Below are 12,330 nucleotides of genomic sequence, written 5' to 3' on the forward strand. Positions count from 1 at the left end.
GGTGTTCCTTTGACTTTAGTGTCACACTATGCACCTAATAGATTCCAGGAACGTTTTCTTTCTCACCTGGTGCAGGTTGTAAACCATCACAAAGTGGGCACCCTTATAATGCGGGGACACTAATTCAGTATTAGATGAAAAGCTGGATAGATCTAAACCAACAACTCAGACTACCTCATCTCAGACCCCTGGAGCCCCATGCCCTTCAGTTATATACTCTCCATTTCGCTCCTAAAACCTTCATGATGCCTGGAGAGAGGTTAACCCTACCACGCGACGCGAGACTACACATTTTACTCCAATCCCCACGGGAGTTTTTGCAGGATAGACCATCTGTTTCTCTCTCAACAATTACTTCCAAACATGGAGCCTTTGGCAATTGCCATCCGACAGAACAATGGAATTTCAGGGGTAGAACTGACAGATATACATCATAAACTTAACTTATTCGCGGATGATTTATTATTATTTATTACTAAACCAGAATCCTCCCTCCCAGAACTTATGTCCTTATTGGCTAGATTCTCCATGGTATCAGGGCTCCAGATCAATACTACCAAATCCAAACTCCTCAATATCACTTTATCCATTAGCACGAGTGAATCTCTAAAAACCCAATTCCCCTTTTTATGGTCAGATGTCTCTATAGAAAACTTGGGAATAAAACTGACGGCTTCACGCCAAGCGCTCTTTCAACACAATTACTATCCTTTAGCAAAATCAATCACTCACTCTTTAACGCAGTGGTCGGCATATAATCTCTCCTGGTTGGGTCGGATAAACTCAATAAAAATGACGCTTTTACCTAAGATTCTCTACCATTTCAGGCTATTGCCGGTCCACATCCACCCTCACTTCGCCCCAAGGATTTGAGTGTAATTATGCAACATTGTCTGGCAGTCTGGGACACAGTACGTTACTCCTCAGGCTTGATGTCACCCACCTTACCATTGATATCTTTCATAGATAACCCATTATTTACCCCAGCTTACGACAATCTTAAGAGCTTTAAATGGTGGAGGGAACGGGGTCTGGAGCAAGTAAAAGCTTTGACCACCAGCTCAGGCCTATTGACCTGGGATAATCTTTGCGAAAAATATCAAATTCCAGCAACAGAGCGATTTCGTTACATGCAACTAAGCCATTGGCTGAAATCTCTACTTACACCCCAGACGCAATTTCCTCTCTCTATGACTAGATTTGAGAGATTTTGTGCTTCTGATCCCTTTTCCAAAGGGACAAAATCTGAAATATACGCTTTGCTTAATGACCCACCCCAATCCTTCCACCATGGATATGTACAAAGATGGGAGTCTGACCTAGGAAGCACAAAAACTAGGGAAGAGTGGGGAAAGATATGGGACACAACTCCCAAACTCTCTCTTAACTTAGCACTTGTTGAATCTGCCTATAAAGTGATGTTACGATGGTACTGGGTACCCTCTAGACTCCGCCATTTCTCTCAATCCAATTCTGGCAACTGCTTCAGAGGCTGTGACACTAAAGGAGACATCCTACACACCTTTTGGCAATGCCCCATGCTCTCAAGGTTCTGGTCTCGAGTGTTCAGGCTGCTTAGATCATTATTTAACAAGCCAATTAACAAAGATCCATGGTCTGCCCTTTTACACTCCAGATTAGAAATCGCTTAATAAATTTCAAAATATTCTGGCTAATTTCATTTTTGTGGCAGCCTCTCAAGTAATAGCATGAGCATGGGAGACCCAGTTTGTCTCATTTAAGGAATTGAAAAATAGAGTAACAAATTTTATGATTCAAGAGCAGATGGCTGGAGTACTGGAGGATAAGATGGAGAAGCACTACAAAATCTGGAATCCTTGGCGTTCATATATGGGCTTGCCTCAGGGTACATAGGCAACCATTGCCTCTGTACACACTGATCTATTACAAAGGTTAGGGAGCAAAAAGTGGACCCTAGATACTTTCATCCTTTCTCTTTTTGCTTTCTTTCTTACTTTCCTTTCTCCTTCTTTTCTATCTTTAGTGGGACTTTTCCCTTTCTAAACCTCACCTGCGGGTTTAGTGCCCGATCTAGATAACTTAAAATCAAAGTTTTGATGGAGAACAGCACCTTGCCAGACGATATTCCGTTATTGTAGGTGTGTAACTTTAGGGTGGAATGTTGTGCTAGTTCACAAACTTATAATATGTATGTAAGATCGCATAACTCTGTTTGGTTTGAACTGCACTAAGTCTGCAACAGATGATATGTTAAATTGTGAAAATACTAATAAAATTTTTTGAAAGAGAAGCTCCCGTTCTCCTCTTCCCCTTCCTCTGCCTCCTTTAATCCAATGCATCGCCTCTGCCATGCTAGCCAAATACCCCCTCCTGATGTCCGTGCTTGGCTTCCACACTAATTGCAAAGGCAAGGCAGTTTACAAAGAAGCTGATAGTCAATTAGACTGTTGGATATTCTCACCCAACTACAGAGATTCATTAAGGTTCAGCGGACCCAATTTGTGACAGAAGTCTGCAACACTGAAAAGAGGCGGATACACATCAAGTTTTGATTGACCAATTGTACAGCTTCTGTGCAGCCAAGAGCTTACCTACACATTCTGTTCATAGTATGTTGGCCCTCATACTACATGGAAGTGGTAAAATTAGATGTGTGTATGAACACTAATGTTGTCCAGTGTGCTGCCTTACTAACAGATGGGAAGAAATCCCACTACAGGAACACTTTACATGGCAACTCTATTTTCATGAAGAAAAATAAAAGAGACAAATCTCTCAGACAAACATGTAAATAATCAAATAAATTGCAATGTACAATTTTCATTGTTTTTGCAGAATAGATTGTGAGATAGGTGGTTGACGTGAGCTTCTGACAAAAAAAAAAAAAAGGTCAAGTGGTGGTAACCAAAGTTTAAAAGAAAAAAAATATGGCACCCTAGCATAATTTGGATTTGCTTCCTCCTTCCCAATATGAATAAAATGCTGACTGGAGAAAAATACACAACACATAGCTAAGGTTTTTATCCAAAGATGCGGAAATGTGACTTCCTGCTTTCTGGTCTAGTTATGCAAGCAGGGAAATAAAAGTTTTGCTCACCTAAATCTAAAACAAAAAATAACAAAACAAAAAAAAAGCAGTTAGAAATATTTGGCTTAAAAAAAAAAAAAAAAATCAAAAAAAAAAAAATCAGCTGGCTGAAAGGATTTTTGAAGTGAGAGATATCTGGAGACTGACATATTTATTATTTCCAGTTAAAGAGTCCCTGAGCAGACGCCGTGGGTATGCATATAAGCATACCCACGTCTATTTGGCAAAGAGGATACACTCACCGGCCATTTATCCAAGCTTTTCTGCTCCCGGGCTGGCAGCTTTAAATTACATTGTAATCGGCGACTGACAAAGTCGTGCTGTGACCCAGAACGGGAACATTGCGGACCTCTGTGCATGCACAGCCTTCCTGGCTTCTTCCCCCCTCCCTTCCTCTGCTGCGTGTCATTATGCAGTTCTTGCGGGAAGGAAGAAGCCATTAAGCCTGTGCATGCACAGACAGGACCTGCAGTCTTCCAGTTCCGGGCCACAGCACTACTTTATTTCAGAGTTGCCGATTACAATGTAATTTATAGCGGCAGCCTGGGAGCAGGAGCACTTAGATATGAGGCTGGTGAGTATATCCTCTACCAAATAGACTTGGGTATGTTTACATACATACCCACGGCGTCTGCTCAGGGTCCCTTTAAACAATACCAGTTGCCTGACATACCTCTGGCCGCTAATCAATTTAGACATAGACCTTCAACAAGCATGCAGATCAGATGTTTCTGACTAGTTTATCTATATGCTTGTTTCAGGTGTGTTATTTAGATATTACTGATGCTGAAATTATCAATAGCACTGCCAGGCAACTGGAATTGTTTAAAAGTTAAGAAATATGGCAGCCCCCATATAGCTCTCATTTTAGGTTCCGGGTTTAGACTGAAATGAAGAGGTAAATTTCAATCTCAAATTTCAAAGTGTCCCAGTATTTATATTATTTACCAAAAGTGGAGTTTCTTTAATTGATGCCGCTATACACTGGCAGTTTGCCTTAAATATGGTACAATATATGCAAACAAGAACACCGAAAAAACAAACATGTGACTTGTTGTAGCATGATCACAATTTCATGCTTAGCAGCAGAACAAATTTATCAGCACTGAAATATTCTATTACTTTGATTCAAAGCATAAGAGGATCAAAGATGTGAACAGATTCCACACACATTTTGGAGGTGGTGTTTCATAGTGAAATACAACATAAATAATGTACATATTTATGTATATTGTATAGTGCCAAAACATGTATAAAGCATTAAAACAGACAAGATTAGGTGTACAGTAAAGAATTCAGGCAATGAAAAGAAGGGAAATAAAAGCGGGAGATAACGTGTTCAGAGAGAGATAATATATCAAGCACTGACATTTTAAAGATAGGATTAGAGACACTTCTTAAGTATACTTGAACATTTTTTTATCTTCTTACTCTGCTTTGATTTGGCGTACATATTCCCTCCATGTGTGGAACGCCTGCAGCAGCTGCTGTCTCCAACAGTGCTCAGAGGCCATCGTATCCAACTCCTGCTCTACATGAACAGCTGCCAGGGAGTTCTTCCACACGCTCCAGTACTGCTCCAGTAGCCGCCAGTTGTAATGCAGTATAGCCTGGAGACAAAGAGCAAGGGATAAGATGGTATCAGCTGCTAGTGGTGAACCCTTTCTGCATATTTTTAACAGATTTACGTTACAATGATCCTCTTATTTATAAAGTGTCAGCATACTGTATTACACAGCACTGTAAAATAAATAGGGGGTGCAGATGACAAACCTGCATACATAACAAATGCAAACTAAGACAGAGAAAGTAAAGAGGACCCTGGCCAACTGAGCTTACAGTGTTGAGCCTGGTGAAGAATTTACAAACCATAGTCAACAAATATCTAAAGTATTTTTGGGCTGATGTTGTGAAGTGGGAGGAGAGATGAGGCGTTGGTGGATAGATAGGACTGGATGGGTAGAAGGAATGATGGGCTTGGGGTAAAGAAATAACACAAGAGGGTTAGTAAGTTAGATAACAGGTTAGGTGGGTGGGTAAGCGAGGGTCAGGAGTGTTTACATCAGGGTAGGCAAAGGTCTGCAGTGGGGACATGAGTGAGTGAAGGTCTGTAGAAGATACAAGGGGTGATTACATCATGATGGTAGGTAAGGGGCAGTAGTGGTGGTTAATGGTTACATGAGGATAGGTGAAGGTCAATAGTAGCAACATGAGGATAGGTTAGTTAGCAGTGGTGACATTAGGTGTAGGAAAGGGTCAGGAGTAGTGACATGAAGAATAGGTGAGGGTCAGTAGGGATTACAAGAGGGTAGTTAAGGGTCAGTAGTGAAGCCATGAGGATAGGTTAGCAGTGGTGATATGAGGGTAGGTAAAGGGCAATTACATGAGGGTAGATAAGGGTCAGTAGTGGTGACGAGGTTAAGTGAAGTTCAGGAGTGGTGACATGAGGAATAGGTTACATGAGGGCAGATTAAGGGTGATTACGTGGGGTTGCTGATAAGTTCTGGGCTTTGCCCCCTTTCAGATGAAACAGAAAAATTAGTGTGGGGGCATAAAATAGCTGAATATCTTAGTATGTAACTTCTCAGTAAAAGAAAAAATAGTTTTAAGAATCGCAGAAGCACAAGCAATTTCACATCATTGGCTAAGTCCATCATAATGTTTTTGTTTTTGCAGGGAAAGTAAACAAAGGACATTCACACCGAGATGTCACAAACACTCTGGGTCTGGGTGTGTGTATGTGTGTGAAACTTGGATATCTTGTTACAAAACTGGGCATTGAACCATTGAAGTTAAGCCCTGCAGTGGGCGCCCCACAACCTCAACTGACCTTGGCAACCTGTGATACTGTCAATGAGCGGATTGAAGAACAGCAAATAGCCACAAAAAAGAGATCCCAGATACTGGACATCTCATATTATCCATTCCAAAACTTGAAAAAAAAACACCTGAAGGGGCAACATTTTGAGGGCATTTCTCTGGTCACAAATGCTACCGAGAGCTGGTTTGTGGATCAACTAAAAAAGCTGCAACTATGCCGTACCAAGCGCACCAGTCTCAAAGTGTAATATGATGATTAGATTTGTTATTTCATAACTCTGGCTGTCTTCTTTCTGGGCAAAGCCAGGAGCTTATCGGCACCCTCTCATGCATGAGGGGTAAGAGAGAGTCAGGAATGGTGTTGTGATGAATAGCGGAGGGCCAGGAGTGGTTGCAGGAGTGTAAATGGATTACTTCAATTGCCTATAACATGCTTATAGAGACATGAGTAATACTGACCATTCTCTCTGACAAGCGAGTCTCCTTCTGCTGGTTCATTCTATTGTACCAGGTAGACAGGACTTTCCTTTGTACACAAGACCTATGGAATGGAATGTACAATAAGTAAAATATAAATAAAAATTCTACTAAAGTACCTTCATAAAAAGGCATATAGGGAGACAATCCCTGGGAATCATTGTGTATACTGCAAGTCAGTCTGAATAGGATTTCCCTATCAAATAAGCTTATTTAAACAAAACATTAAGCTAAAAAGATGGAATCAAGCAGGTAATTCTGGTCATCAATATCAGGAGACAAACATACAAGCAATCAATGCATTTCAAAGTAAAACCTAAATTGACAGAGGTGCTCATCGTGACCTTAAGACTGCACTGTGTGTACTCCTGTTCATGATTGCCTGAAGAAGCGGGAATATACCCGCGAAACGTGTTGCACTGTATGTTGGAGTATACTGTATAAATAAATTTGTTTGTACTAAAACCGACAGTGTCATGTCTGCTTCGGGGAGATGAGTCCACCACCGTCTGAGGAATTTTAAAGTTTTTAGATATATTTTGTTCTGTTGGAGCCTCTGTTCTCCTTACAATAAAACCTAAATTTGTCTTGTTTGGAAAAAAAAAAAAAAACCTAAACAACTACATACCGTATGTCTTTTGTACAGAGGACAGAAGCAGCTCCAATCTGGTAAAAACACTGGTTGGTAAATTCGTACAGTGCCACTGCCATGGTGTTAGACAAGTCTCTGGTTGTAAAAGTATCAAACAGCCAGCGCTGATAGGCTGCAGACGCCATGGCCAGCAGCTACATTTAATCCTGCTCTGCACTGAAACACCCATTCTGCCATCTCTCAAACTGGCAGTCTGTGTCCTACACACCATGGAGAGAAGAGATGTCAATGCATGTTTTTTTTTCTATCAGGTATGTAAATGTGTAGCACTGTGTGATTTTAGTAACACATGAATATACAACAGTGGGGGAGTTTCTGTCCTTATTTCTGTTTACAGTCAATTTCTTTTATGGACTGCCCCCTCCTGGTGATAAGGGTGTGTGTGTGTGTGTGTGTGCGTGCGTGCGTGCGTGCGTGCGTGTGTTTTTTTGCATTGGTTTAAATCATTAGCCCTGGTATAGGCCTCCGGCACCATAAACACATCCGATTTAATCTGCAGATGACTGGCCAATTTTACCACTGCCACGCCACACAGATTTTGAATACTATGAATAGACTGTGTAGGTAAGCTTTCATACTGCATGGAAGTGGGAAAATTGGCCAGTCATTTGCAGATAACAATTGATTGTGTGTACAGACTTTAGCTTGGCATCCTTTTTGGTTATCCTACAGATCTATGCAATTTTTTTTCTCTAGTACGAAATATATTTTTGCCTTCTTAAAACAAATCGTATTTATAAAATTTCACCTGCGAGATTGAAAAGCAACACCTATAATGCATCACTTCAGGATGGCCAAAGAAATATGTAAATCATTCCTTTATAGTCCTACAAGGCAGACATCCATCTAGAATTGCACATCTTTTCCGTAAGGGATCGTATAGGTTCCATCAGGACGCTACAAAAATCCTGGTGGTTTCGGTTACAAACGCCTCCTGTTTTAAGCAGGCAAAATTATATTTAGCATTGCTTTTTATAGTAAGCAGGCTTTTAGGTCTATTTTAGCCCCTTCTACTCTCCTAGTGCTTTATAGTCACTATGAGCTATCTGGGTACCATGCATAAACCCTAATGTCCCACTATCCTGAACTGCAAGACATTTCTGTAGAGTCTTAAAATAGACAGCAGGGCCCTATTGTTTATTAGGAAAATGGAATTATTTGAAATCTCACAACTTCTGATGTATGCATCACTATAGTACACTTAAGCACATTTTCCCTTGCTTTTCTGTATGCCTTTCTGCTTTAATCAAATAACTATTGCTCAGTTATCAAAAGGAAGTAAAGCAATTTGCTGACAACAAGAAAACAAGTGTAATGCTGGGAACACATGATACATTTTGCCGTTCGATAGATGCGTTCAATTGATAAATTCCATCATGTCCAATACTCCTCTCTATTGTTTTACCGCTCGATTTTTCATAGAAGTGAATGGAAAAAGATAAGAAAAACAAGCGGAAGATAAGCGAATTGAGCGGAGAAAAAACGAACGAGCGGAGAATCGAACGGGAAAAACGTATCATGTGTTCCCACAGCATGAAGCCTCATTACCACACACTAGATCAGGGGTCTCAAACTCGCGGCCCGCGGGCCATTTGCGGCCCTCGATACAATATTTTGTGGCCCTCGCCAGCAAAAGCTTCCTTATAGTTCGCTTCAGTGCTCCCAAGTAATCCGCCGCATCCCCGCCGCTAAACGAGGGCTGCAGAGCCCCCAAATCGCCCGGGGGGCAATCCGCCGGCATTTCCTGGAAGGGGCAGAGCTTCTAGCTGTAGCTCTGCCCCTCCTGACGTCAATCGCCCCACAGATCGCCGCCTCTCCCCGCCCCTCTCTGTGAAGGAAGAGTGAGAGGGGCGGGCAGAGGCAGCGATGCACCACGATTGTGCAATTCCTTTTGCGGCCCAGCCTCATCCTGACTTTGCCTACTGCGGCCCCCCAAGTAAATTGAGTTTGAGACCCCTGCACTAGATGAACCGAGCTACATTAACATATACATATCTAAGTTGTGTACTTGTGAAACTCAGCAGCCTGATCCTCCATCTGTCGGTTCTTCTGCTGGAGGGTTGTGCTTATCCTCCATGTCTGGAAGCAGCGGGGCAATAGGCACTTAGCGTAATGGCATTCTGCTTTCATAATCAGGATCTGGGGGAAGAATAGAATAATAGAAGGCATCTGAGTAAACCAGTAACACTTGTAGAAGTGGACTCTAGTTTTCAGCTCTATTGGTTGAAGTGAATGGCACCATTAACAAGTCCATATTACAGCAGAGCTCCAACCAAACAGTTAAATGCACAGTTTAAATACATATGGGTGAAGTGGTTTATGTGGTAAGTTATGTTAAAGGACAACTGTAATGAGAGGGATATGGAGGCTGCCATATTTATTTCCTTTTAAAAAGTATCAGTTGCCTGGCAGCCCTGCTGATCTGTTTGGCTGCAGTAGTGTCCGAATCACACCAGAATCAAGCATGCAGCTAATCTTGTCAGAAACACCTGATATGCTGCATGCTTGTTCAGGGTCTATGGCTAAAAGTATTAGGCAGAGGATCAGCAGGATAGCTGGGCAACTGGTATTGCTTAAATGGAAATTAATATTCATATCCCTCTTGCTTCCGTTGTCTTTTAAGTTAATTTCATGGTATAATGCAATGATTGATTTGCAATACATGTCAATGAAGAACAATAGCCACACTCTGAAGTATGCTCTGCAGAACAAGCTCAAATTCTTGAAATAATTACAAATAAGTAATGTAGGAGTTAATTTACAAAAAAAAAGTGGCAGTAGAGTATTGACCTTTGTTAGCCATCAGTAAATGTAAATTTTGAATCAGGATGATACCATACATTGGCTGAACTAATCTTGCGGACCCATGCCCACCCTGTTTTAACAACTTTAACTCTACGAGACCCATCTCTTCCTGACCCTTGATCACTTTTGGTACACCCAAGTCATGCCCCCCTTCATCTAGCACTGCCCAGCTCTGGAAGCTCACTTATCACTACTTCGTATTCAGGGTTTTTACCCCTTAAAGCGTACTTGAGACAAGTACACTAAAAGATTTTATACTTTCCCCAGGCTCCCTCCAGCACCATGAGCACTGAGATTCGCCCCTTGCTGTCCTCCGTTCGCCTGGAATCGCTCCTGGTAATTTGGCTCAGTCGCGCCAATTGGCTCTTCTGCACATGCACGGCCCCTCTGCACATGCGCAGAGGAGACGACCGGCAAGATTGAGCCAGATTACCAGGACAGATACCAGGCAAACGAAGGCACTCGGGAGGACAGCGAGGGATGCATCAGTGATGAGGCTGGAGGAAGCCCTGGGCGAGTATAAAATATATATTTTTTAATTTTCCCATCTCAGGTTTCCTTTAAGATGCCTGACAATTTTTCCATTTTACCTGTGACAGCTGTATCAATATTGTTACAGCAATAACTTATTACTTATGCCACCAAAGTAATACGTATATTGTTTTTTGCAGGAAAATCTAGACTTTGAGTAATTTTTTTTTCCAAGAATTGTTAAATTTAACAAGCATTTATTTTATCAGGAAAAAAAAAATAAATAAATCAGGCGTTAATGCAAAAATTACACATTCACTTTTAAACTGGTGCACATACGTGCACGAAACAATGGGGTCATGTATGGCGTTGGGATTAGTCCAGGACATGACTGTCACGTCATAGAATCTTTAGGTGGGCAGATTTGGAAGTGAGAGTTAAAGGATACCTGAAGTGACGTATGACATGATGAGATAGACATGGGTTTGTACAGTGCCAAGCACACTAATAACTATGCTATGTTCCTTTTTTTCTCCCTCTGCCTGAAAGAGTTAAATATCAGGTATGTAAGTGGCTGACTCAGTCCTGACACAGACAGGAAGTGACTACCGTGTGACCCTCACTGATAAGAAATTACAACTATAAAACACTTTTCTAGCAGAAAATGGCTTCTGAGAGCAGGAACGAGATAAAAAAGGATCAATAGGTCATAGATTTTAGCTCTGGCATACGTCAATGCATTCATTAGCAAAAACAATAAAACAGTTAAAACTTAAAAAGTAGATTTCAACATGGGCCGGATTTACCATAAGGCCCTGTGGGCACGTGCCTACAGGCACCTGATGATGTAACGTTGGCCCACTCCGCTCCTCTAGTGCCTCTCTCCCTCCTTCCCTATGCAGAGTCCTGAACAGAGTAAATGAGAGGTTACTCATCCAGCTCTCAGCATTACACTGCTGAGATTTCCCTTCACTCGGGGGTACCTCTAGCTACTTAATACTGAGGGCACCTCTGGCTACCTAATGCTAAGGGACACTTGTAGCTAACTGTGACGAGCAAGGGAAGGGAGAAGTGCAGCCGGGCCAACCAGCACACTTGTGGTGCAGTTCGGTGGGGGTTTGTAGGTTCATGGAGGGAAAAGTCTAGGATGCCAGGACATCTGGGCCTATAGGCTCCTGTGATGTAAATCCGGGCCTGGGATCTGGACAAGGGCTTTACCACTCCTATAAGTGTTCCACCAATAGAATAGTCTTTTAGTAAGTGGGCTTTGCTGACTCTTTTAGCCCCTTATACTCTCCTAGTGGCTCCGGGTCACAATGAGCTAGCCGGTACTCCATTTTGCAAAATCATGGTAACAGAAAATAACCTTTGTGTTATGTATATGGCCGGGTTTTCTAAAGCTCACATACCTTCTTGAACTTGCTTAGCTGAATGTACTGTTTCCAGAAGCAGAAGTATTTTTGCAGCAATAAGGATCTGGAACAAAAAGAAACATGTAGCAGCACAGAAAATAGACTAGCACACAGAAAGACAAGAATATATTACAGTCGGTATACCTGTAATGAGAACGTGCTGCCACTGTGACAGATTCAACTGTTTCCTCCTCTTTCTGATCCAGACGATAGTGCCATAAAGTCCAGAACCTACGGAGCAGCTAGAAAACCAGGAGAAATATGCAGATACTAAGACGTGATAATATAGAGTAACGTTTTTACTTTTTTTTCCATCAGCATTTAAATATATAAAATATATTAAAAGCCAACAACTGCGGCTACAGGTTAAGTAGTAAAATAAATCCATCTATTCTCATTGTAACGGTCGGGTGTCGCAGCTCAGATGTCTGATTATTTGGTGATCTCCAGAATCACCAATAATGCAGACGCTATACCTGATTATGTGTGATCTGCAGAATCACCAATAATACCAGTATAGCAGCACAAGGAGCTGAGTATGTAGTGCTTGGTGCAACCGTGACTTAATAGTTTGACGAGACCTCACCAGAGGGGCTGGTGAGGGACTATCAGTAGCCTGACTG

At 41.8% G+C, this 12,330-nt stretch overlaps 1 protein-coding gene across 6 annotated transcripts in view; it reads right to left on the minus strand.

Annotated features, from left to right (window-relative positions):
* SFI1 (SFI1 centrin binding protein) overlaps positions 1–12,330 on the minus strand; it is a 145,840-nt gene that overhangs the window by 56,650 nt on the left and 76,860 nt on the right. For all 6 annotated transcript variants that reach the window (XM_068238479.1, XM_068238463.1, XM_068238456.1 and 3 more), the window contains exons 12-16: positions 11,852–11,949; positions 11,705–11,771; positions 9,028–9,158; positions 6,350–6,431; positions 4,502–4,680 (exon numbers count right to left, since the gene is read on the minus strand). In XM_068238479.1, coding sequence (XP_068094580.1) covers positions 4,502–4,680; positions 6,350–6,431; positions 9,028–9,158; positions 11,705–11,771; positions 11,852–11,949 — 557 coding nt within the window. The remainder of the gene's footprint in view (positions 1–4,501; positions 4,681–6,349; positions 6,432–9,027; positions 9,159–11,704; positions 11,772–11,851; positions 11,950–12,330) is intronic.

This window comes from Hyperolius riggenbachi, chromosome 1 (genome assembly GCF_040937935.1).
Source record: "Hyperolius riggenbachi isolate aHypRig1 chromosome 1, aHypRig1.pri, whole genome shotgun sequence".
Lineage (NCBI taxonomy): Eukaryota > Metazoa > Chordata > Amphibia > Anura > Hyperoliidae > Hyperolius > Hyperolius riggenbachi.